The sequence below is a fragment of the Brassica napus genome, chromosome C1 (genome assembly GCF_020379485.1).
Source record: "Brassica napus cultivar Da-Ae chromosome C1, Da-Ae, whole genome shotgun sequence".
Taxonomy (NCBI): domain Eukaryota; kingdom Viridiplantae; phylum Streptophyta; class Magnoliopsida; order Brassicales; family Brassicaceae; genus Brassica; species Brassica napus.
Window position 1 is genome coordinate 6,946,615 of NC_063444.1, and position 24,770 is coordinate 6,971,384.

At 36.6% G+C, this 24,770-nt stretch overlaps 6 protein-coding genes and 1 long non-coding RNA gene across 11 annotated transcripts; 2 read left to right on the top strand and 5 right to left on the bottom strand.

The window, feature by feature from the left end:
- The first annotated feature begins 191 nt into the window (after positions 1-191).
- LOC111202141 (protein RGF1 INDUCIBLE TRANSCRIPTION FACTOR 1-like) lies at positions 192-2,296 on the top strand. 2 transcript variants are annotated; one of them, XM_022694575.2, is made up of 5 exons: positions 230-469; positions 847-966; positions 1,042-1,239; positions 1,310-1,528; positions 1,822-2,296. In XM_022694575.2, the coding sequence occupies exons 2-5, from the start codon at positions 919-921 to the stop codon at positions 2,023-2,025; spliced, it is 669 nt and encodes a 222-aa protein (XP_022550296.1). In that variant the 5' UTR covers positions 230-469; positions 847-918; the 3' UTR covers positions 2,026-2,296. The 2 variants fall into 2 exon arrangements, with proteins under 2 accessions (XP_022550295.1, XP_022550296.1); XM_022694574.2 differs by lacking the exon at positions 847-966 and having other exon boundaries at positions 192-469.
- Positions 2,297-2,657: 361 nt separating this feature from the next.
- LOC111202142 lies at positions 2,658-4,079 on the bottom strand. Its single transcript, XR_002655021.2, has 2 exons — positions 3,128-4,079; positions 2,658-3,052 (listed from the first exon to the last, which is right to left on the bottom strand). It is a non-coding gene; the product is annotated as an uncharacterized LOC111202142 (long non-coding RNA).
- A 1,318-nt stretch (positions 4,080-5,397) lies between these two features.
- LOC106394521 (putative RING-H2 finger protein ATL53) lies at positions 5,398-6,605 on the bottom strand. The gene has a single exon (XM_013835084.3). The coding sequence runs from the start codon at positions 6,417-6,419 to the stop codon at positions 5,499-5,501; it is 921 nt and encodes a 306-aa protein (XP_013690538.1). The 5' UTR covers positions 6,420-6,605; the 3' UTR covers positions 5,398-5,498.
- Positions 6,606-14,556: 7,951 nt separating this feature from the next.
- On the bottom strand, positions 14,557-16,726 carry LOC111201861 (hypersensitive-induced response protein 1-like). Of its 3 annotated transcripts, none has more exons than XM_048745459.1 (5): positions 16,312-16,726; positions 15,940-16,009; positions 15,683-15,867; positions 15,158-15,206; positions 14,557-15,071 (listed from the first exon to the last, which is right to left on the bottom strand). In XM_048745459.1, the coding sequence occupies exons 2-5, from the start codon at positions 15,968-15,970 to the stop codon at positions 14,980-14,982; spliced, it is 357 nt and encodes a 118-aa protein (XP_048601416.1). In that variant the 5' UTR covers positions 15,971-16,009; positions 16,312-16,726; the 3' UTR covers positions 14,557-14,979. The 3 variants fall into 3 exon arrangements, 2 of the variants coding, with proteins under 2 accessions (XP_048601416.1, XP_048601417.1); XM_048745460.1 differs by having other exon boundaries at positions 15,679-15,867; positions 16,312-16,723; XR_002664389.2 differs by lacking the exon at positions 15,940-16,009 and having other exon boundaries at positions 14,747-15,071; positions 15,679-15,867; positions 16,312-16,721.
- An 837-nt stretch (positions 16,727-17,563) lies between these two features.
- LOC111215417 (RING-H2 finger protein ATL29-like) lies at positions 17,564-19,680 on the bottom strand. Its single transcript, XM_022718901.2, has one exon. It carries the CDS (start codon positions 18,634-18,636, stop codon positions 17,752-17,754), a length of 885 nt encoding a protein of 294 aa, XP_022574622.2. The 5' UTR covers positions 18,637-19,680; the 3' UTR covers positions 17,564-17,751.
- Positions 19,681-21,041: 1,361 nt separating this feature from the next.
- On the top strand, positions 21,042-22,213 carry LOC111215180. Its single transcript, XM_022718530.2, has 3 exons — positions 21,042-21,539; positions 21,609-21,781; positions 21,861-22,213. The coding sequence occupies exons 1-3, from the start codon at positions 21,105-21,107 to the stop codon at positions 21,982-21,984; spliced, it is 732 nt and encodes a 243-aa protein (XP_022574251.2). The 5' UTR covers positions 21,042-21,104; the 3' UTR covers positions 21,985-22,213.
- A 15-nt stretch (positions 22,214-22,228) lies between these two features.
- Positions 22,229-24,313, bottom strand: LOC111215179 (AT-hook motif nuclear-localized protein 13). Of its 2 annotated transcripts, none has more exons than XM_022718529.2 (5): positions 23,544-24,313; positions 23,375-23,430; positions 23,166-23,297; positions 22,928-23,089; positions 22,229-22,849 (listed from the first exon to the last, which is right to left on the bottom strand). In XM_022718529.2, the coding sequence occupies exons 1-5, from the start codon at positions 24,103-24,105 to the stop codon at positions 22,523-22,525; spliced, it is 1,239 nt and encodes a 412-aa protein (XP_022574250.1). In that variant the 5' UTR covers positions 24,106-24,313; the 3' UTR covers positions 22,229-22,522. The 2 variants fall into 2 exon arrangements, with proteins under 2 accessions (XP_022574250.1, XP_022574249.1); XM_022718528.2 differs by having other exon boundaries at positions 23,520-24,312.
- Positions 24,314-24,770: the final 457 nt, after the last annotated feature.

Sequence of the window (24,770 nt, forward strand, 5' to 3'; positions counted from 1 at the left end):
AAGGGGTAAGATTTGACCATATCAAAAAAAGAATATTGTTATATAATGTACTAAAAACCTTAATAAAGAAGGGGTAAGATTTGATAATATTGTTTTGAATATAGTTGAAAATATCGAAAAAAAGAAGAAAATTAGATTTTTCTCATAGTTGAATAATATAAATACATTATTATTTTGAATATAGTTGAAAATAGAAGGAAAGGAGAAGGAGGTTTTGTTGGTCGACTTTGCTAAGATAAAGAGAGAGAGACTGACTCTTTTCTCCTTCCCCAGCCTTCTCTGCAAGAAACTTCTTCACTTTTTCTCTCTAAAACCCATTTTCATTCTCTCTAGGAAAAAAAGAGTTCCAAGCTTTACTCGAAAAGACTATCTTTTTTGCTTTCCTGCGATCAAGTTTCTCACGAAAATGGCAATCGAAGATCAAGAGAAGACAATCCGAGAAATCAAGCCTAAAAACAGAAGAATCATGGTATTTCAAACCTACCACTTATCTAGAATGCTCTGTTTTTCGTATAAAGTGCTCTGTTTTTTTCATCTAGGTGCTCTGTATTTCAAACAATACCCTTTAACTAGAATGCTCTGTTTTTTTTTCTTTCATCTAAGTGCTCTGTTTCGTGTACCTAACAAAGGGATTTGATTTTTATCTTCAAGAATCAGAACAATGCTCTTTTGAAAGAGTTTTTCATCTTCGTCTACAGGTTTTATTCCCTTAGTAATTTTACTTTATGTCACCATTTGGTACAATATGCTTTCCATTATATACCAATTTTATACTTTTTAACCCTCCAAAATCCAGTAAAATAGTGAGCAGAACATTTATGGGTTCTTAACACGATTCCTTTACAGATAACTTTTTAAAAGCTGAAATATAACCAAGAGAATCAAATTTCAAAAACTTGTCCCACAAGAAGAAGTTTTATGAAGTTTAATGGTGGCTTAAGAGATATGTTTAAATGGTCTCTCGAGGTATAATCAAATCATATACCAAATGGTTATGTTCTGAAACTGATCATCAAAACTCTGTATTGGTATTTGTTGTAGGGAGCTGGTGGACCAGAGGAGGAAGATAACAGATGGCCTCCATGGCTGAAACCTCTGCTTAAAGAGCAATTCTTTGTTCACTGCAAGTTTCATGTAGACTCTCACAAGAGTGAATGCAACATGTATTGCTTAGACTGCACCAACGGCCCGCTCTGCTCTCTCTGTCTTTCCCATCACAAGGATCATCGTACCATTCAGGTACGTTCTTGCAATGGTTCTTTTATTCTTGTGTTGAGTTTTTGAATTTTCTTGAATTGGTTTTTGGCAGATAAGGAGATCTTCTTATCATGATGTTATACGGGTGAATGAGATACAAAAGTATCTTGACATATCAGGTATCCAAACATATGTGATCAATAGTGCTAAAGTGGTTTTTCTGAACGAGAGGCCTCAGCCTAGGCCAGGGAAAGGCGTAACCAATGCCTGCAAAGTTTGCTATCGTAGTCTCGTTGATGATAGCTTCCGCTTCTGTTCTCTTGGCTGCAAGGTACATTTGTTCAACTTTACATTTTGTGTTTGAGTCAAAAGAAAGAATCTTTGGTATTGGGTCTACACTTGTTCTCCCTCTTTACACGTTTCAATAACAACATTTATATGAGTAACATCCTCACATTTTAAGGGCTTCGTACAGTTTCACCTAACATTTCCTTTTATTTTTGAGTATATTCAATTATATTTTAGCCGCCCAAGAAAAAGATGAAAACGTTTTGAAATGGGTCAATCTTATAACGGTTCTCTGATAAACTTTATTTTTTTATGTTTCTTGGGAATGAAATAAAGATTGCTGGATCATCTAGAGGCTTTGAAAAGGGAAGGAGGAACCTTGCGATGGAATCAGAGGATTCAGGTGGCAGCACTGGAATTGGGAGGAACATATCAAATCTCCAGAGTTTCAGACCATCAACACCTCCACTTGCTACATCTACTAGTTGCAGAATCGCCAAGAGAAGAAAGGGAATCCCTCACCGATCTCCGATGGGATAAAAACTGATTAAAAAGAAGCAAAAGAGTTAAAGCTAATACAGAAGCTTTGGCCATTTGCTAGTTTCTTGATCTATAAGATTACACACACAAAGGTATAGCTAATACAGAAGCTTGGTCTCTTGTCTTTTTCATATAATGAAACAAGTGGTCTTTTGCTTGTGTTAGCAAAAAGAAAAGGCCTTTAGTTGGGTTTTGTCGTACTAATGGAAAATCTGTGAATATGTAATGTGCTTTGTATATTTATATGGAGTTGTTTACACTTTGGGCCACATTCTGAGTTTGTCTTTCACCCAGAGGCACATTGCACATTAGGGACATTTTCCTTTGGTCCAAACAAAATTTCGGACAAAAATGCCCTTAATGAGAGTTGCGATTGTGTTTTGTTTCCCGGTTCGGTTTTGTATTTGTTTCCTTTGGGAGGCATTAAGTTGGTTAGGTTTATAGATAGAAGTTCTTTATTCTTGTCTGTTGGATGTCGAAGTTGTGCTTTTAATCTGAAGGCCGATATTAAAAATTGAAAGTTGTGGACAAGATTTTGTCGTGTGGACATGGACATAAAATATAGAGAATACATGGACAGAAAACTGAAAGTTGTGGACAAGATTTTGTAATCGAATGTGTGGACATATACATAAGTCAAGTCATCTCTTTATCTTCATTAAGCTGTCAATCAAGTGAAACATCTCAAGGTATTGTGGACAAGATGTATAAAATGTATTGTGGACAAGGTTTTGTGAAAAAATGTGTAAACATGGCTTAGTTAAACATCTCTTCAAATTACTGTGGACAAGATGTATAAAATATATTGTGGATAAGGTTTTGCAAAAAAATGTGTGAACATGGCCTACTAAACTAAAACCTACATCAAAAATTTGAAATTTTCTTCTAAATGAGCTTACATGATTGTTTCTTCACCATCAGTGATGTTGAAGTTCTTCCTTGTGAAAAAAAGAGAGAACTTCTCCAGCAACTTTCTTTAGCTCCTTGCTCCTTCTCCTTCGCTAAAAACAAAGGTCTACCCCACTATCTGAAAAAAAAAAAATCCAAACATTGGTTTTGAGAGTTTGATGGTGAAGCTAGAGAAAGAGACCAAAGTTCAAACCTTTGATTTAACGGAGCTTTTAACGAGAGACCAAAGTCTGGTAACTGAAATAACAAACAAACCCAATGATATGTGTAGTAGCTAGCCAACGAGTAACTAGTCTCCCGCTCTCTACCATTATCAGTAATGAACTAGGGTTATGTTCCCACCATTGATGAATCTGAATGGCAGCATTGAGAGGCTCCACAACCATGGCGGTGACAGGGGAGACTCTGTTTCGTTTCGTCACACAGGCTCGTCTCCACCCTTTGATTACTATATCTCATCCATTGACAAGACAACGAAGGAGAAAACAGCTTCGTCGCCACAGCTGTCGTTAAGGTTGTGTGGACAAAGATTCGTGGACAAAGGAAATCAGAGATAACAACCTTGAAGCTCATCCACTCTCTGAAATTCCACCACAGCTATCCCGAGTTCACCCATGGCGGATCCCGAACTCACACACAGCAAATCATGAACTCATCCATAGCGAATCTTGAGCTCATCCACTCTATAAAACAACACCGTAGCTATCTCAAGCTAATCCACGGTGGATCCCGAGCTCACCCACTTCGAATCCCGAGCTCATCAACTCTCTAAAGCAAAGCAACTCTGTGAGTAACAGAGGAGAGGAGAATCGAAGAAGCGTTGATAAGTTTTTTTCAATTTGGAAATTTGGTAACTAGAATTCCGAAAGAGAAGGGTTTGTTTCTGGTTGATGATTCAGACTAGTCGGTGTTTTAGAGGAGAAACTGCAAGAAGGGAGTGTGAAGAACAATTTGCTAGAATCTAGGGTTCTTAGAAACTATGGTTTGGAAATTGGTAAAAGAAGGGTTTGGTACAAAAAGTAAATTGGAAGGCTCGGACCCGGTTTGATTTTTTTCCTTTTCTATTAGCCGAGGACATAGATGTCATTCAGCAAGTAAAAAGGTTGTCACAAGTGGAAAGTGTCTTCAGATGAAATTCCAAATTGATAAAGTGCCTCAGGGAGTAAAAAATTCATTTATATGGATGTGATGCAAAAAGTGTAGAAATGGCAATATAGAGATTTTAAGGGGGGTGAAAATGGGAATAAACAAAGTAAAACTTGATTTTCATTTTATGTATACATGGATGGATCTGGAATAACAAATAAATAATAAGATTCCATCCTGCATTTTATTCGTCCATTTCTATAGTGTGAAATTTTTCAATAAGGGATTGTTTTATTTTATCCATATAAAAGATGTACATAAATTTTCCCTGGTAAAAATATAAAACCATGATATTAAACAAATTACAAGAATCATTTGATTTTTAAATGCATAATAATATTTGGATGGGAAGATCATTTTTCGAAACGATTCATTGCAAGAGTTTGGACTTCCAAAGTTAGATTTTCGGCTCAAACAGATTATACCGTATGGGTCCTCATTTAAATCATGGAGCCACTTTCTTTTGTGTGCGACTTTAAATAATTGGTAAACTTAAATGGTTTTACATTTTAATTGGGCATTGGAAAGCAATTGGGTACATGAATTCTCATGAGGCATTGGAAAGCAATTGGTGGGGAAGGTGTAATTTGCTTTCTCTTTTAACTTTTTCGAGAAGGAGCCATTTGGAAATTGGAGTAAGCCTGAGAGACCAAGGACAATAATATTATACTCCTCTGTTTCAATATATAAATTGTTTGGAGGTTCTTTTTGTTTCACAATATAAAACTGTTTTCTAAGTCTAATAGAAAAAGTGAAGTGATTAGTTCATTTAATTAATGAAAATTTTGAAATATAATTGGTCAATGATCCTTCTTTTAAAAAAAAATTAAATACTAAAAACGAAAGAATGTTTATCTTAATATTTGTTAGTTTAGTCAAAACACCTTTAATGTGAAACCAGAGATTATGTATTTTTCCTCATATAGTAGTAAATAGTTTTGCAATTTTGTTTTCTTTCTTCTCGAAAGCTCATGATTTATCAATTAATACCATTATAACGAGAGAATCTATAATTGGGAGGAACACAATGGAGAGAAGCCAGCTAAAACTCACTTAAAAAATGGAAAATGTAACATGAAAAGGTTAGATACTCTTTCTTTGTAGTTCGCACTATGAAAACCAAAGCATCTGAAATAATAAATTTTGGTTATTTTTTTCAATAAATGTAGTTAAATGAACTTAATGGTATGTGATGATGGCGAGACTATTATTTTAGAAAATTTTTATGAGATGAAATAAATATATGGATAACATATATAAAGACAGTGAAAACATCTAGGCTAAAAATATAATCTATCCTTAGGAAAACGAACCGGATGATGAATGTATCCATTATATATGTAATTTTGTATAAATTTTCGAAGTGTAAGTACAATAATATATATTTCAGAAACTAATTTGGTTTAAAGGAAGTAGGTTTAGGATCTCCTAGTCGGTCCTTGAGCCCCAAGAACCAATCCACCACTTGAGAATGATCTTTTTAAGTAGTCTACAAGCTTCACTCTGTTTCCATTTTCAAGATCATAATTTCTCTCTTCCTCTTCCCCGTCTCTGCTCATCCACATAACAATATCAGCGGCCGAGAATCGTCGTGGATGATGAGAACTAATCGAAACACTAAGCTCTTCACGAGGATCAAGAACCATTACATTTCCCACTGCTGGTCCAGCATTGCTAGTAAACCGATCAAGATTCATCACCATAAAGACATGATCGGTTTCTTGAGTGGTAGGAACAATGATCTTACCCCGACAAAGCGGACAGTTTGAGTGAGAGGTGAGCCACCGATCAATACAGACCACGTGGAAAATGTGGTTACAGTTAGGCAATAACCTTAAGCTCTCCTCTTCATTAAACTCTCCAAGACATATGGAACAATCAGTAACATTGATCTTGAGCCCGGTTTGATGCTTATTCAACTTGAAACACCCTATCTTCTTTATCACGGCATCGTCCAAACCGGCGTTTGAAGACTCATGAGCAAAAGGGTTGTCATGATCTTGACTTTCTGGCGAGTTAACATCTATAATAAGATCAGATCTTCCCGTGTCTGAGGCAGTTTCATCGTTTGTGTCGGTGGCGCAATGCTTTGAGACAAGAGTGTAGTAAGTTGCTAAGAGAAATGCACTTCCAAGGATTCCAATGAGGGCGATGAGAAGAGGGGAAACACTAGGGTTTGATGAAACACCGTCGTTTAGGAGTTGCTCATAGGAAAGTGGTGCTGGAGAGAACTTGATATAACTACACCATTGAGGACAAAACGTGGAACAAAAGCCTTGAGTGCAATCTCTTGGATTTATGTATTGATTTAAAGCATTAGGGTTTGGATCGGACTCCATGAAAGAAGAAAACAAAACTTATATCATAATAACTATTATCTTTCTTATATGATAATCAAAATCATTGGACATATGAAGGATGTAAGAAATTGTATACACACATATATATGTGTGTGATAAAATGTGTTTTGTGTGTGACAAAAAAGTGTGATGAAATGTCGTTTATATTAATTTGTGGAGTGAACGAAGTTCGATATCTTATAATATAGAAGAGTGATTGATTCCTTTGGTATATGAGAAGCTTGCTTTGTTATCTTTACATGCTTTTTTCTTCTTTTAATATGGCTTTAACTTTGTTCTTTAGTTCTTTTTCTTTTCTTTTGATGAGATAAATGGCTTGTTGACTAAGATATATCAAGAATCTGGTACGTAATAAGGTAGCTATGATTTTATTGTCATATGATTCTATTTGAAAGATATATAATTAATAGTCATAAGTGCTTTTAAAATAACTAATTCAATTCAGTTTAATGAAAAATAAGTTTGAATAACTTATCCAATTTTCTTTTATGTTTGACTAGTTGAAATAGTGCCAATGTTTTAGATCAATTAAAATCCTATGAACGAAGTAACTCACTGTCTACCGTACTCACTGGAAGATTAGTCGGGTTGGTCCTGGACCTGGTTACACCTTGTTAAAAAAAGGAAGGAATTAGGTGTTGAAACTCTTGAAGTTGGTGTGTAAAATGACAAGAAAAGGTGCTCAAACTTATATCTCCAGATGCGAGGGATGAATGATTCGCAGAGTTCGTGAATGATGTTTAATTTATGTTTGTTTTTTCCTCAATTATCACAAGTTAAATAGTTCATTATATTTATAATTCTTTTTGTCCCGTACGAAAGAGAGATTTAAAATGTTAAAAGTTCTACATGAGTGTATGAATATTATTAGGTTGTGAGAATAAATCCTTTTTTTTTAACAAAAAGGAAAAAAATCCTTTTTTAACAGTACCTGAGGTATTGGTTGAGAATTTTATGATAGGAGACTACTTGCCAAGGCTTGTATGAGTTAATCCAGCTTCGTGATTTACCTTTGATGGTGCAAAACAAAGGCTGCTTCTCATACCCAGTTACCCTTTTGAGGGCATTCCAATGAAACATTGGGATGTGGTCTCTATTTTTGGGGACCCATAATTTTGAAAAATTTAAAATTTTAAAGTAATAAATAAATAATTTTAACATATTTAATTTATAAACAAAGTAACAAAACACACTAAACTAATAAAGTACAAAACACACTAAACTAATACATTTATACAAATAATTAATTATATTATTATAAAATATAGACATTTAAAAATTATGTTTAAATTTGTTATTTGTTTACATAATTGTTATCGTAAATAAATGTATCATAATTCTTTTATTTATTTTTGTGATTTAAAATAAATTTGTGTGTGAGATCTCGTAAATTTTAACATCGTCTATGCTGATATTGCGAGATCATACAGTGGAACTGTTTGATTCGAGTTTGATTATAGGGAAATTGCATCCTATATTCAACAAAAAAAAAAACATAAATACGCTAACTAACTAAAACTTCTTTTTTTGGGATTTTTGCAAAATTGACCTACAACTTAAAGTCAAACACAAAACTAACCTCATTTTTTTTTGAAAATTGGTTTTGCCCTATTCACCCCACAAGTTCATATAATTTACGAAAATGCCATCATTTTTTTTTTTTTTTCGAAAATGACATTTTTACTCTCTCACCCTCATCATCTTCAAGTAATTACAAGATTGCCATTGTCATCAATACCACAACCACCATGAACAACCAATTTGAAGCTCTTAATGCTCCCAAAATCGATTTACCCTTCTTCTTTTTCCATTCTTGTGAACTAAACACAACATATCTCTCACTTTCTCTCCACAATGAGCTAAAAAAACCCAAGATTTCGATTCTAAAATTTTTATGGTTCATAGAGTCATAGAAGCTAACGATTATGGGTGGGTGACTTTCGTTTGTGATTCTGTGTGCTTGGAGAAGCCTTATGTATGCTAAGGAACTTATCTCACCAATTTAAGGTATGACATTGAGTTTTTTTCCAGATCTGTTCGTCAGACGACTTACTTGGGAAGTCGTCTGGCTGTAGACGACTTACCTTTCAGTCGTCTGGCTGTAGACAACTTACCTGGAAGTCGTCTGGTCAACGCAGAGGTTATTTTTGCAATTGACTTTGAAATCTGTAACGTAAGACGACTGAAAGTTAAGTCGTCTACTATTGTTTGGTTTCAAAAAAAATTCCAAAGAACCTAGACGACTTACATTTCAGTCGTCATAGGTTAGTTTTGCATTTGACTGGATAATTTCAGAAGTTTGACTTCCCCAGACGACTTACATTTCAGTCGTCTGGCGAAAATTAAAATAATAATATTTTTTTTAAAGTAAACGACTTACAATTAAGTAGTCATAGGTTAGTTTTGCAATTGAAAAAAAAACTTCAAGATTTAATTATACACAGACGACTTATAATTCAGTCGTCCACCAGACGACTTAATTGTAAGTAGTCCAGGACTTTTTTCCGAGATTCTGGTCAAACCTAGTAAATCCTGGACGACTTACATTTCAGTCGTCTCGTAGACGACTGAATTATAAGTCGTCTGTATATAATTAAATCTTGAAGTTTTTTTTTTCAATTGCAAAACTAACCTATGACGACTTAACTGTAAGTCGTCTACTTTTAAAAAAATATTATTATTTTAATTTTCACTAGACGACTGAAATGTAAGTCGTCCAAAAAGTCAAACTTCTGAAATAATCCAGTCAAATGCAAAACTAACCTCTGACGACTGAAATGTAAGTCATCTAGCTTTTTTGGAGTTTTTTTTTTAACCAAACAATAGTAGACGACTTAACTTTCAGTCGTCCGAAATAACAGATTTCAAAGTCAATTGCAAAAATAACCTCTGCGTTGACCAGACAACATATAGTTTAGTCGTTTAGACAACTTAGATTGAAGTCGTCCGCGTCTTCTCCACTAGTTTTTAAGTCTTCTACGTTAGTTTTTGAATAACTTGTATTTTTAAGAGTGATAAGTAACTTCAAGATATGTAAAACTCATATTTACAAAATATGTTCTCTACCTTAGTTTTACTAAATTTGACTAAGTTTTTCAATGCAAACTTATAAAAAATATGATATGCTTTGACTAGTTACTATTGTTTGTTTCCATCTCTTACCAACATTCTTGTTTATTAAGATGAGAAAAAGGCCATTGGAGTTTATTATTGCATATGAGAGATCCAAAAATAAGAAAAAGGCTACTGAAGTCTATTATTTCATTGATTTGTAAATGTGTAAACACATTGTTAGCACATTTAATACATCTTGGAAAACATTATTACTGATTTTACAAAAAAATCACAACTAAAAGAGTATACATGCAATTCACAAAACAGGCCACAAACAAAACTATTATAGATCATTCATCTACAAAGACAAGCTTGGATTCCACTTGAGTAGACAAGACCAGACAACTTTTAAGAAGTCCAGACGACTTCCAGACGACTTTACAGGAAGTCTAGACGACTTTTAGGAAGTCCAGACGACTTCCAGACGACTTCCAGACGACTAACAAGTAAGTCGTCCCAGAAGTCTTCCAGATCTGAAAAACCTGCATATTAAATCCAGATCTGAAAAACCTGCATATTCAAAAACGTTCAAATGGCTTAAAAACAGAAAAAATGAATGGAAGATTAGATAAATCTACCTTTACAGAACACACAAAAATACATATATAAAAATAATAGATCTACCTTTAAATTAGTGGAAGATGAATACCATCTAATTAAAAACCTGCAAAAAAAAAAATAGATTAGTAACAAAGACATGAGACAAAATTGAAAAATTCATATAAAGTTTGGTGTTTTCAAGTCAAAGAGATTATAGTGGGTTTGGAGAGTTTTAGTTTGGAAAAAAGTAAGAACTTTATACAACAAGAAGTTACCAAATGAAGAAAAATCAGACATAATAACTAACCAAAACGCTCAGAAAATTCCAGACGACTTCCTGGAAGTCCAGACGACTTCCTGGGAGTCCAGACGACTTCCTGGAAGTCCAGACGACTTTGTCAGAAGACTTCCAAGAAGTCCAGACGACTTCCAGACAACTTCCAGACGACTAACAGGTAAGTCATCCCAGAAGTCTTCCAGATCTGAAAAACCTGCACATCAAATCCAGATCTGAAAAACCTGCATATCCAAAAACGTTCAAATGACTTAAAAATAGAGAAAATGAGTGGAAGATTAGATAAATCTACATTTATAGAACACACAAAAATACATATCTAAAATTAATAGATCTACTTCTAAATTAGTGGAAGATGAGTACCATTTGATTAAAAACCTGCAAAAGAGATAGATTAGTAAGAAATACATGAGACAAAACTGAAAAATTCATATAAAGTTTGGTGTTTTCAAGTCAAAGAGATTAGAGAGAGGTTGGAGAGTTTTAGAATGATGAACATTACATTTTTGTTGCAGCCATTTGAGAGGAGGAGAGAGAATGTGTAAATTTTTCTTTATATAGGGAGACAAAAAATCCAATTAGATTAAATATTTTTGACTCAGACGACTTCGTGGACGACTTACATTTCAGTCGTCTGGTGAAGAAATTAAAACAGACGACTTACATGTAAGTCATCCAGAAGAGTTTAATATTTTTAGCGGGAAATTAAATATTTTTAGCGGGAAACTAAAATAGAAGACTTTCCAGACGACTTACAAGTAAGTCGTCTGGACGACTGAAATATACGTCGTCCGGGTAAATTATTCAACAGATGACTGAAATATAAGTCGTCCACACCCTAAACATAACCCCTAAACTTAATTATCTAATTAAACACTTCATAAAACCAAATCAAACTTGAAAAGTGTTTACTATACACAGAAATAAACACATATAGGTGAAAACTAATTTTTGAAAAATACATTTTAGTTTTCCAAAATCTAACCCTAACAATACATACAATACTACAACATATGTTTGCCAAACTCCTAAACCAAACTATTTCATGATTCACTACTTCCACTCATCTATCTTCAAAACAAATAAATTTTATCATATCTTAATTTATATCAGTTAAAACTGTTTATAATTACTTGATTTTTATTTTTTACGCATCAAAATATTTTTTTACAAGATTTATAAATTATTTTTAAAATAAACTGGTACCAGACGACTTACACTTCAGTCATCCAGACAACTGCCAACATCTCAGACGACTCAGACGATTTACTAGGGCTATATTCGTAAAAATGGCTTCTGTTTTTTTGTTTGGTCACAAGGGGCTGAGCTGTAATTTCACTAGGCTTTTAGGTTAGTTTTGCATTTGATTCAAGTTTGGGTATAGGTTTGGGATTAAAATCAAGTTGTGGGTTAGTTTTGGCAAAAACCCCTCTTTTTTTTCTCCAATTTTCTCTTCTTATTTTTCTTTATCAAAATCTAATTTTCTTTTTTTTTTTTGTTATTTGGCAAATAAGCTCTTTGATTATATACTTGCAACAATTTGGACCATCGTTGGAACTCCAAAACAATTGATTAGAACTATAATATCTATTTGCTTTTTAGAAACAAACTTCCCTTTTACGGTATGCTTTTCTTAAATCAAATATTGAAGAAAACCATGATATCAATTTGCTTTTTTCTATCAATTTGTTTTTTCATGATTCAAGAGAAACTCATTTGAGCCAATTGAAAGAGAACGTGGGTAAGAATACTTCCAGCAGATTCATCGGTTTCATCTTTTTATACTGATATTCCTAGGAATTACCAGTACCATTTAGCAAGTAGATGGGTCACTGTTAAGTAGAATACCATAGTCCTTAGTTAACATGAATGATTCAACGCACATTACTAATCTTTTTTTTTCCATATTATATGATTCTTACAGTATGTTACGACAATGATTAATTCTGAATCATTCTTTTTGTTTCCGTTAAAAATACAATTAATTGTGAAATATAAATAACCATTCTTGTAACTGTTAAACTCACTCGACCACTTTCTGATGACAACTATGCATAGTTGTGCATATACTTTCGGGGTTGCTGCTGGTGAAAAATCTACCGCTAACACGGCCAGACGACCGTTGTTTCTGAGCCACCGGTCTAGACATCTCCTGTGTAGCGGAATATGCAATAGAAGAAGGGGGAGCCAAGGAAGGTAGACGACTCAACTTGAGCTTCTTTCAACAGTGCTGAAGCAGTTTCCTAAAGACCTGATGTATAGAGATGCTCACCGACAAGGAGCAAAGGCTCCTTAGACCATGATTAACCCCAGTCTCTTAACCGAGGTTCGTAGATTCGGCTAAGAGACGGTTCTTAGCTTTTCTTAGATTTTAACTAAGAAAAACTAAGAACCGTCTATTAAATAAGAGATATAAAACCATGATTAACCCCACTCTCTTAACTGAGGTTCTTAACTTCGGTTAAGAGACGGTTCTTAGTTTCTCTTAGATTTTAACTAAAAACAGCTAAGAACCGTCTCTTAATTAAGAGATATAAGAGCATGATTAACCCGGAGTTCTTAGGATGGAGTTCTTAGCGGAAGTTAAGAAACTGTCACTACAAGAATAATGAGTTTTAATAGCATACCAGAATAGCGTTTTTTACAATTATGCTATGTTTTTGATACCCGTGTTTTAAACATAGCGTTTGCCTTTTACGAGACGCTATGTTCGAATGTCGACTTAAAAAAATTAAAATAAGCGTACGGTTTTGAAGGAGACGCTTATGTATTATAGCAAAGAAACATAAAAACTGTTATCTTTAGTTAGCGCGGTAATGCCCGCGACACTTAGAAAATTTTTGGCTCCTAAAATCAATTAAGCTCCAAATAAAAAATAGAAACCCCCAAAAATTAGGGTTCTCCCATCTCTCGTTTGTGTCTCCCCCATTTCCTCCATTCGATCGATAATCTGAAACCAAAACCTCTCATTTCTCTGAATCTAGCTCACATCAAATCTCACTCTCAATTATCAAGCTCTTTACTTATCTCATCCAGAATCGGCAAAATCACGTCCCCTCTGATCGAAATCCATCTCCAATCAGTCGAAGGTGAACTCGGGTTTTCTCACATTGTCTCCAATTTCGATTGTTAACCGTTTATCTCTTTCGTAGTAGTGATTTAATTGCATGTTTAATTGATTCGTTTTTGTGCTCTCTGTTGCAGGGAGATTTCGTTCCAGAGTTTTCGATTAAGGTATCGTTGGAAGCACTGTGGTTTGGCCAAATGACAAGCTTGTTTTATTGTAAGAAAGATCTGTTGCTTTTGAACTTGTTATGCTATTATGCTAGTTGCAGCACACTTTGAACTACCAATGTTGATTTCTCTACTTTTGTAATATTTGACAAGAATGTTTTAATGTTGAATCTTTGAAGTTTATGTTTCATAATATAATGTCTGACAAAAAAAAATCGAGTCTATATAAAAATAAATAAATATATATAAAATATAAAATGAAATATATAAATATTATAATTATTTAAATATGCTATATAATAGCATCAATATTAGCTGCTATAATTTCAAAATAATATATATAGCAGGAACTATTAATTGCTATTATGAATTAAAAATAACTTCTCGAAAACGCTGTTAATAATATAACTAATAACATTAAGGACGCGCTATTAAATTGGTTACTATTGCAAATACAAAAGCGCTATCGATTCCGAAGAAACGATAGCACCGCGAAAAAGTGTTATCTAATGTGCCATACCTACTATGACGGACGATGATACAACGTTCCTTAAATCGTTGTTGAATCGTTAGATACCATTTTTCGTCCGCTAGTCAAGCCCATTTTTCTTGTAGTGTGTTTCTTAACTTTTAACTAAAAAAGATAAGAACCGGTTCTTAAATAAGGACTTTAAGAACCGGTTCCTAGTTTTTTAGTTAAAAGTTAAGAAACAGTTTCTTAACTTCTGCTAAGAACCCCACTCTAAGAACTCCGGGTTAATCATGGTCTAAGAGCCGTCTCTTAGCCGAAAAGTGTAAAAAAAAAAAAAAATTTGTCAAATCATAAGTTAAGAACCCCGCTTAAGAGATCGGGGTTAATCATGCTCTAAGAGTCGTCTCTTAGCCGAAAAGTGTAAAAAGAAATTAAAAATTAAAAAAAAATGTCAAATCATGAGTTAAGAACCCCGACTAAGAGACCGGGGTTTTTTTTTTTTAACGCTGATTTATTATGATCTTACAATTATGATATGAGAAAGATTACATAGACGATTCGACAACCGACAATACTACCTGCCTTATGAAGACCTACGCCTAACTGCATCACCTGTGCCGTCCTATGAAGATCCACGTCTGACAAGATTTACTTGCACCATGTTGAAGATCCCTTGTAAGTTTTTCTTCCGTAGTCTGCATAATTGTTTAATAAATCGCTCTCTCCGGGACTTGAAACCTGGAATTCATGTAATCTGCAATAAATTGCATAGTCTGGGATTCGAACCCCAGATTTGGGTGTAGAAGCCTTTAAACCTTAACCAGTAGGATACAGTTAGAGATGTCAAATGGGCTCTCCCATCCTGTCCCGCGCGGGATGCGGTCCTAAAAATAGATGCCCAATCCCGTACCACATTCTTTGCAGACCTTCGCGGGCCGTCCCGCGGGATATCGGATATTACATTGTCTACTTCTTCCTGTATAATATTTGTGTATTCATCTGAGCTTGCCAGACATATTTGTTACTAAAAGAAACAGTATATCAAAATAGGTGACTACTTACGTCTGTCTTGCTCATACAGAATACTCAGCTTGTCATGCAGATTCTTCACCTTTGCATCATGGGTACAAACATGTCAGTTCAATCTAGATGCATAGCTCATGAACAAGACATACTTGTCTATAATCATTTCAGAATCATTTCACATCATGTGAAATAAAACTTTTGTCTTTCTGAGATGTATTATTGATCCTATATATAAACCCGTTCAAATCCTATGACAATGTCAATATCTAGTTGCCATTAAAAGGAAATGGCACTAATAGCGTGAGCATGGTAAATGAAGTTTCCTACGATATATCAACATCTTTAGGTAATGAAACAAAACATCTTAATCATCACCTCAGCAATGTCAATGACTACACGTGAAAGAAACATATAGCTTCGTTGTGGACTTTGCTTATCTTATCTGATTTGTCTAGAAAATAGAAATTAAATTGACAGAATAAAGAAGAGAAAAGAAACCATTTTTGTTACTAATATGAAAACAGTCTATAAAGGAAATGATGAGACGGTTTTGTTACCAACGTTGATCTCGTTCATGGCTCGTTTGACATGTTCATCAGGCTCAATGTCAACGATGAGAGTTTGCACAATCTCAAAACCGTAAGCAGACATTTCCTTCTCGAGCTCCTCTTCAACAGCTTTGGCAATTTCATTCTTCTGCTCAAAGACATCATCAAGAAGCAGCTTAGGGACACTTTCTCTGATCACTGAAAAAAAAAACAAATCTCACTTTCAATAACATATTCATCACTTTCTAAATCAATGTTGTTTACACTTACCATCAAAGACATAAGCTTGGATTTGGCTCATTAGTCTTTTAAAACACAATCACACTCACATACTAATCACCTTTTCAAACAGACAAGTAACAGTTAACAATAAAACCATCAAAGTTTCTAATAGAACAGCTCATACAGTTTCAAACATCAAGCCACAATAAAAAAACAGAACATGAACTAAACATCAATTAAAATCGACTAAAACAGAAGCTAAGCTAAGCACAATCACACTCACATTAAGAACAATGACTTAATATCAGATTAAGAATCATCATGTTTCAATGGACCATTTTATCATTTACGAAGTACACATGCAGAAATTGTAATCAAAAGATAAAAGTCTAGAATTCATGAGGGAAAGAAATTTTATACCTTTTGGTGGAACGAAAAGGAAGAGAAGCTCCTCTGCTGCAGATTGAACACGATGTGGTCACCAGAAGCATTGTCGCCTGTCGGACATCGAACGGCCATCATCGGAGCTCCATCTCTTCCCACGGCCATCGTCGTCATCTCTTCCCACGGCCATCGTTGTCATCTCTTCCCATGGCCATCATCGGAGCTCCATCTCTTCCCACGGCCATCGTCGTCATCTCTTCCCAAGGCCATCGTTGGAGCTCCATCTCGTCCCACTCTCTCTTTCGTTTTGTTTTCAGGTGACGAAAGCAACTGAAGCGTCTAGCGGTTCATCTGGGCCTTCCTGCGGTTCATCTGGGTCATCCCGCTTTAAACCCGGTACCGTGCAATCCCCATCCCGCAAAACCCGCTTTTTTGCGGGTCATGAATTCCTAGGCCCAAACCCCCCCCCCCCCCCCCCCCCCCCCCCCCATCAAGGGACACTTGAGCAGCCTGCCAGCTCACCTGATCTGTTCCACTTGGACACTTGAGCAGCCTGCCAGCTCACCTGATCTGTTCCACTTGACTGACCATCAGAATCCCAAATTAGTTCTGATAACCTCTTACCAAGCTAGAAACCATGCTTGAAAAGTCAGGATCGATAACATGTATCAAAGAACTGGGGAAAGAACGTTGCTATTCTACTTTCAGTTGCTTGATAATCTCCAAGACCAGAAACAAAAAAAAATGTGAGTCTTTCACATCAGCAGCTCCACCTGAACCTAATATCCCATGATAATACACCCTGCCTCTCGGACTTAGTTCCAAACTTGAGTGAGTAACTTCATCATTGTTTCCTTGATCATCACCTTAGCTTTCTTGTAACAGATCCTTGCAGAAGGACTTCTTCCCAACTTGAATCAGTTTCATTTTGGCTTTAGCCATCCTCGCCTCACCAAAACACCCTGACATCCGTAAACCCGAAAAAACCGCTCCTCTCACCGATGACGGAATCTTAATCCCTTTATTATAGCACGACAAAAGCAGCTTCGAAGCACAAACAAACCTCGTGGCTTTACCTAGTATAACTGGAAACCAAGTTATACAAAGTTTTACCTCGACCATGGTATAACTTTGTGGGAACATGTAGGTCTACCATTTCAAAACTGGAGTTAGTTCTGTATATAAATTTGAAATTTGATTTAGAAACGTAAATTTACACTATGATAGACACACAAATTGGCTTTCTTTTCTAAGGCCAGTCACTCACAATTTGGTTTAACACTCCACAAAATAAATTGTCCGCTTTTATTAATAAAACTCTGGAAAATAAAATATATAAAATCACTAACAACACTAATTAGCATCTCAAGTTAAAATTTCTACCTAAAAGATGTATATAATTCAATACAACAACAAGAAAAATAAAAGAACCTTTTGTCAAGAAAGAAAAGTATGAGTATAGTATCTATTAGTTCTTTAATTTTCTGATTGTGTAACAACCGTTTGGTTGGAGACTTCACCAAACCGGCGATGATCACATTTGTTTCTAATAATTTCACCAAAAGTAACACAACTTTCTGTTTGGCCATGTCCTCTTGTAACCTTGATCTTGACATGCTCCGGTAATCTCAATGTATACCTATCTTCTTCCTCCGGTTTGTTTCTCACTATTGAATGTCCCGTCGAATGTGATCTCGAGAATTTATCCGGCAGAGTTTGTTCTTTTCTCGATCTTTCATTGTTTAAGCAACTGTTTTGTCCTGAAGACGGCCAAGTATCAATCTGTGTTGTTGTCTGATGATGCTGATCGTCGTCGCTATTTTCTTGAATCACATCAATGATCATCTCATCGACGTTAGGCAGCGTAATGGTGGTGTTTTCTAGCGGTGGAGGATCAAGATCATGGCGACAAACGGGACAAGTTTTGTGAGATTCGAACCAAAGATCAATGCATTCTTGGTGAAATACGTGGTAGCATGTGGTCAAGAGACGTAGCACGTGATCTCCGTCGAATTCTAGTAGACATATAGCGCACTCGAGGCCATATTTCTCTTCCCGGAGATCTTTAACGGATGAATAAGGAAAAGTGGGAAACGAGTTTATGATGCGAAGTTCGAGGCCGGGATTAACCGTGGGAGCTTCCGGTGGCTGGATGGGATTTTCGGTTGCTTCGGCTTCTCCTCCATGGCGGAGACGCCAAGCTTGCATCATGGCGTCGAGAAAACACTTGCAGAAATAAAGCGTGAAAAAACCTATGAAGAAGAAAACAAGGAGTATGACGGTGAGGATGACCGTCAAAGGCGGTGTGACGTAGTTTTCTGATGGAGAATGTGGCGGTAAAGATGAAGGATATGTCGACATTATGGTGGCCGGAGACAGATTATCTCCGCCGTGAGATTTCTCATACACGAAAAAGAACAAGAGATCTGGTATTTTTATTGTTTTTGTTTATAGTTTTTAGTTAAAAAAGCTTTTTATTTGGTTGAGTGTGTGGAAAATGTGTGATGGGGTGGAAGTGTAGAAGTTGTGATTACTAAAAATAGAAACTGTGTTTTGAGTTTGGTTTGGTTTTGTTTGTTGCTTGATTTGCTTAATACTATGCATTGAACGAGTCCTCTGTGACATTTGCTTGACGCTAAGCCATTTAGTCCTTAAAATAGTACGTTCTGTTCTCTCTCTGGTTTCAAGGGTATAATCACTTGTTAATTTAAGTCACCTTCTAACCAAAAATATCAGGATTTTGTTTTATTCTGCTGCCAAACACGGTTACATATCATCGCTACTGAAACACGATATTTACTATTTACATCCAATCAAATGTAAAATTCTTTTTCAAAAGTAGACAAACTGCAATTTCAATGCATTTTAGTGACCAACAAGATAATTTGAGATTAGGGTGGATTGTGAGAAGTGGGGATGGTTTGATTGATCAATGAGGTTTGGCATCAGCACCAAAAATGAAGAAATTAAGAACTCGTCGGTTTTCGAAGCTGTATCCAACTTCCAACTAAATCATCATCTTTACCACACCATTTCGCAAGCTACCTTTCAGTTTCGACACCTTTGGTTTTGACATGGTGAACAAAGACTAACATCACCACTTTATCATCTTCCATTCATGTTTTTCTATCTCTATGTGACGGAATGAAATAATGACTATATTCCTAAAGGATACTATTAGTTTTTTGGGAAGAAAAACTACAAAATACGTAAGTAATAAACTAATCACTTATCATTAGTTATTTTAGTATTCATTAACTAAGTCAAGTAGGTTGAGTGAAGTTGTTTCCATTTTCCATGTTTCGTAAAACAACCATTTATTTTATAAGATAACGTTACCTTTAACAATGTGAAACAAACTGACAAAACTAAAATACCATATTTTCATCACATACTAGACAAAAGAAACCTTATCTTATCTTATCAAACAGGAAAATGTGACAATTGTAAGCTGTAACCATAGTGAATCAGATCTTCAAGATTTCACAGATAACCCCAAAGATAAAGAAATGTAATTTTGTGTGATGTTAATCATCCACGATTCACATATCAAAATCATTTTTCTCAAGTGGCCAAGTACACTAGGCATGGTATATGAACATGAACTGAGTGATGATAATATTGTCGTAGTGATACTGATAACTATACCACAACAATAAAGACATTACGTCAAATCAATCGCTGATAGAGATATTTTAACTCCTTACATGTTAGAAAACACGATTGAGATAACTAGTGAAACCTTCGTCGTCATACGATTATATATAGAGATGGTAATAGAGACTTATGCTGTTATATATACTTATGCTATAATAATACTGGTGTGATCTCTCAAGTATTATATAACCAAGTGCTCTTGGCCTAGTGGTATTGGAACTCCGGCTGGAGTGCCCGCCCTGGGTTCGAGTCGCCTTGGCCACCTTACCGCCTATAACCGTGCGTGCCCGGATGGAAGGCCTCGTGGGGATTAGTCTGGGCTTACCGCCTGGGAACCCCACGGTCATCAAATCAAAAAATCTCTCAAGTATTATATACATGGTCAGATCCAAAATTTTGGGGGTTATAAACATTTTTTTAAGCAGTTCGATAAAAAAAAATCTATACTAAAAACCTTCAAAATTTTTTGGGGCCAAGGCTAATGTTTCACCTGGTTGTGCCGAGATACCGCCCTGATTATATATTTCATCAAATCGTTTAAAAAAAACTTTTATTGTAATACATGGAGACAAAACCAAAAATGCAAACGTATTGTCTTTATCAAACACCATTGTTTGAGTAGCCACATTATATAATTGACATGACATCAAAAAATTCAAACAGGGTAAGAGGTTAAGAGTTTCGATACACATGTTCTTATGATTCTGGCACGCTAATGGTATTCGATAAAGTTGAAATACAATGGTAAGGGTGGTTTCAAACTTCTGTGTGCACAAACTACAGTAATCAATCCTGGAGTGAAAATATCCTACACTCACCTAAGTACGAAGAACCCGTACAGCCTCACTTCCACGTGTCATAAACAGAGCAGTCAATCTCTTGGTCCTTTACGTGCAAACCCTTCACATGTCGTAGCTGATTCTTCCCCGTCAGTCAATATTCATCGCATCGGACGGCTGATAGAAAAGTAACTTTAAGTCCATCACACGAAAGCGATGACGTGGCGAGAAACTGGCGCGAGATTGTAAAATGAAAAAAAGTCAAACAATCCAACGGTGGAAATGAAACAAAAGTCAGATGATTGAAGAATCTATAAATAGCAAGAAAAGAGAGATTCCGTTAAAGGATAATCTCACACTCGGAAGATCATCGAAGAGACAAAAAGGTTCGTGATGAAATCTCTTTTGATGCGAACCGGTTCGATGCCGGTTCAGACCCGGTTTATTCCGTCAACAATCGCCCGACACAACTCCGTCGAATCGTTATCCACCTACGGCGAGAGATTCCCCGTCGGCAAGATCTCGATCGATGCCAAGTCCGCGGCGGGGATGCGGAGGGTGTTATCGGAAAGCGACGTGATTAGATCGGAGAGAATGTCGAAGAGCGTCGTCGGATCAAAGCCTTCGCCGGCGAGAATCCCGGAGGAAGAGGAGCAAGGCTTCTCCGTCGGCGGCGGTGGATCTGGTTTCAGCGGCGGAGACGGAAGCAGAGGAGGCGGAGGCGGGTACGAGGATAGGAGCAGGATCGGTGATTACTATCGAGAGATGTTGAAATCGAATCCGAACAGCTCGCTTCTTCTGATGAACTACGGCAAGTTTCTCTACGAGGTAAAGGTTTCGACTTTGTGAAGTTTGAGGTTGAAGTTAAGGTTATAAAGTTTGGATTTTTTTTATTAGGTGGAGAGAGATTTGGAGAGAGCGGAGGAGTATTACGGGAGAGCTATACTTGCGGATCCAGGTGATGGTGAAGCGTTGTCGATGTATGGGAAGCTGATTTGGGAGACGAAGAGAGATGAGAAGAGAGCTCAGTGTTACTTTGATCAAGCTGTTAACGCTTCTCCTGATGATTGGTATGTTATGTTATATGTAGAGTTTGGATTCTTTGATGAGTTTTTTTTTCAGAATGTTAAAGGTTTGTGACTTTTGTAGTATGGTTTTGGGATCATACGCTCATTTCATGTGGGAAGCAGAGGATGATGATGATGATGATGATGAAGAAGAAGAAGACTTGATGGTTGGTGCATCACCGGCTATGATGGTTTCTGCGGTTTAGAAACGCCTAAAGACTTGTTAACACGAAGAAGAAGAGTAATGGAGATACTTTGACTATGTATGGAGTGTTTACTTTATTTTCTAACTCTTTTGTTTTACTTGCGATGTAATAGTAATCTGAAGAGAAGAGCAATAAACATATGTGACATAAAATGAATGTAATGATATGCAGAGATAATAAAAAGGGCTTATGTAAGCTTTTGTATAATTAAAAAGTTTTGTACCAAAGATTTGATCTTTTGCAATTTAGTAGAGAAATTAGTCAGATTTTTGAAAATTTAAGAGATTGAGGAAACAGGAGAAGTCTTGATGATCATCACAATAAAAAGAAACAAACTAAAAAAGATGGACCTGAAACCTACTTAACATCTCTGTCTCTCTCTCTATTTATCTAATACCGAAAGCTGAAGTAAAGAGAAAGTAGGAAGCAGAAGAAGACGATGGGAGAGAGAGTAAGAAAGCTCAATCTAACTTGTGGATAATTCTGATGGAGAGATGTGTAAACGGAGCATAGAAGCAGAGCAATGAACCAACTCTGTTTATTGAGGATTGTGGCCAGGCCAGAGGTGAGGATGGTACATCTGCTGCATAGGCATTTGGTGAAGTGGTTGCGGCGGAGAGTTTCCAAATAGTCCGTGATGATTGTTGTTGCTACCACGGTGCAACGGAGAGTTACTTTCGTTTTCATCTGATGACTCGCTCGAATGCTGCTGCTGTCCCTGAGACCGAGGGCTTCCTGGTCCTCCTCCTCCACCACCAAAGCTCAACATATTAGCTGGTGCCGAAGCTGGCTCGGGAGTATTCTGAACATGCCCTGCGCTTTGTTTCGGTTTCTTCACTTCTGGTACAAAGCTTCCAACAACGACCTATATACAAACCCGAAATCAAAGTCAGTCAGCATCTTGAAGATTCTGTGAATTAACTCGAGTGTAAAGGCTAACAACCTGAACTTGTGATCCAGCTACTAGCATTCCAGCAACACAACCACCCACAACCTGACCATCAGGTCTAGCCAGAGATACACTCAAGCTACCAGTTTTGGTCACAGTACCATTACTCTCAGTATTCAAGAAAGAGCCTGACATTGAAATGATCTCATATGGTCCCTGCATATACAAACACAAAGATCACACAGACAATCCAATGATTAAGAAGTAAGGACATGCAACAATGTTTATATACCTCATACTTAACAACTCCATTAGGATTGCTAGATTGACGAAACATAACACTAGATACAGCTCCTGTAGCTGAGAGAATACAGATCGCTCGTGGTCCTTGATGCGTAAACGCCACTACCTTCATAGCTATGTCCTGAACAGGAAACACATCGAAGAGACAAATTCAAGATCAAAACTTTAGAGATTTGGTACACACAAAACACACATTACCTCTCCAGTTTTGACCTCAATGACATGAGGTGTGAACCCTACTCCTCCTGTTCCTCCTACAGACAAAACCCAGAAACTGTAAAACAGTGATCTTGATTTGATCAAAGCAGAGAAAAAGATAGCAGATCCGAGTTTCAGACAGTACCTAAAGCATCAAGCTGCTTCTTACCAGACCCAGGAGGACGACCTCTGTTCCGTTTAGCAGGCGGATCGGTAGAGTTCGCACCACCACCACCACCACCGCCGCCGCTATCTCCACCACCATCATTTCCACCGCCGTGGGAATTAGAAGCAGAAGGAAGAGGAGAGGTAGGAGCCAGAGCGAGACCAATGTTGCTGGCATCAGGAGTATACTTCCTAGGCCTTCCTCGCTTCTTCTTCACCTGCTGCTGCTGCTCGATCCCGAATCGCATCGAGGGCTGCTGCTGCTGCTGCTGGGTCGAAGGCGATCCTTCGAATCCGAGAGATTCAAGCGTCTTCTGATCCATCTGCTGCTGAGGATGGTGATGGAGGTGATGAGGCGAGAGAGAGCCGAAAGGTAAGCTGCTGCGGTGGTGCATCATCGCCTGAGATGTGGAGGTGGGACCCATTAAGGAGGCGGAGGCGGAGGCGGAGGCGTTAGGGTTGCGATTGAAGGAGCCCATTAGCATCCCAGGCGGTGGTTGTAGCTGCTGCTGAAGTTGTTGTTGGTGTTGGTGTTGCTGGTGGTGGTGGAGTTCTCTAGAATCCATCGTAAAGGAAGAAACTTTCTCTCTCTATGGATGAAGGGAAGAGAAGAGAGGTTTTGATAAATTGTTTTTTATCGGAGACCCAGTTTTTCTTGTTTCGCGAATGCCGAGAAAATAGACGAGGAAGTGCAGGTTTTTGAGTTTTATGCGAAAGCGTGTGAGCTAGCTAACAACTCTCTCTCCCTCTTCCTCACTCACTCATAGACGATGATGTGTATTTGAGGGGTATTTTATTTTGTTGGTTTAGTTTTTAATAAATCAAATTAAAGAAACAAATCTTCGGTTTAGGGTGGAAGTTTTTTAATGAAATAAATCTAAGTTTCACTTTTCAGGGGATTTTTTTTTTTTTTTTAAGGAAATAAATCTAAACATATAGTTTAGTTAGGATTTGGTTAGTGAATGTCAAGGAGAAGATTTAAGGAGGAAGTAAAGAGTTTGTCTTTAATGATGATGTTCAGTCCAGTCCATTTACACTTTGTAGTTGTAATGTACTCTTTCGATTTGGTGTCCTCCTTTTTTTTTTTTTACAAAAAAAATGTTTTTAATTTGTTTTGGGTTTTTCACATAATTTGCAGTGTTGCATTAAATGAACCGAGTTTGGTAGTGGAAGAGAAAACTAAATCGGAATGAGGCATTGAAGTTGAATGTTAGGAGGGTTGGTGACTTTC

Excerpts from the sequence above, each read along its gene's own strand:
- LOC111202141 (XM_022694574.2), top strand. The coding sequence starts at position 407 with ATGGCAATCGAAGATCAAGAGAAGACAATCCGAGAAATCAAGCCTAAA. Across the intron at positions 1,240-1,309 it reads AGGATCATCGTACCATTCAG|ATAAGGAGATCTTCTTATCA; the intron begins GTACGTTCTTGC and ends GGTTTTTGGCAG. Across the intron at positions 1,529-1,821 it reads TCTGTTCTCTTGGCTGCAAG|ATTGCTGGATCATCTAGAGG; the intron begins GTACATTTGTTC and ends AATGAAATAAAG.
- LOC106394521 (XM_013835084.3), bottom strand. The coding sequence starts at position 6,419 with ATGGAGTCCGATCCAAACCCTAATGCTTTAAATCAATACATAAATCCA.
- LOC111201861 (XM_048745459.1), bottom strand. The coding sequence starts at position 15,970 with ATGAGCCAAATCCAAGCTTATGTCTTTGATG. Across the intron at positions 15,868-15,939 it reads CCAAGCTTATGTCTTTGATG|TGATCAGAGAAAGTGTCCCT; the intron begins GTAAGTGTAAAC and ends TTTTTTTTTCAG. Across the intron at positions 15,072-15,157 it reads TCTGTATGAGCAAGACAGAC|GAAGAAGTAGACAATGTAAT; the intron begins GTAAGTAGTCAC and ends AATATTATACAG.
- LOC111215417 (XM_022718901.2), bottom strand. The coding sequence starts at position 18,636 with ATGTCGACATATCCTTCATCTTTACCGCCACATTCTCCATCAGAAAAC.
- LOC111215180 (XM_022718530.2), top strand. The coding sequence starts at position 21,105 with ATGAAATCTCTTTTGATGCGAACCGGTTCGATGCCGGTTCAGACCCGG. Across the intron at positions 21,540-21,608 it reads ACGGCAAGTTTCTCTACGAG|GTGGAGAGAGATTTGGAGAG; the intron begins GTAAAGGTTTCG and ends TTTTTTTATTAG. Across the intron at positions 21,782-21,860 it reads AACGCTTCTCCTGATGATTG|TATGGTTTTGGGATCATACG; the intron begins GTATGTTATGTT and ends TGACTTTTGTAG.
- LOC111215179 (XM_022718528.2), bottom strand. The coding sequence starts at position 24,105 with ATGGATTCTAGAGAACTCCACCACCACCAGCAACACCAACACCAACAA. Across the intron at positions 23,431-23,519 it reads GAAGCAGCTTGATGCTTTAG|GAGGAACAGGAGGAGTAGGG; the intron begins GTACTGTCTGAA and ends TTTTGTCTGTAG. Across the intron at positions 23,298-23,374 it reads TTGAGGTCAAAACTGGAGAG|GACATAGCTATGAAGGTAGT; the intron begins GTAATGTGTGTT and ends TTTCCTGTTCAG.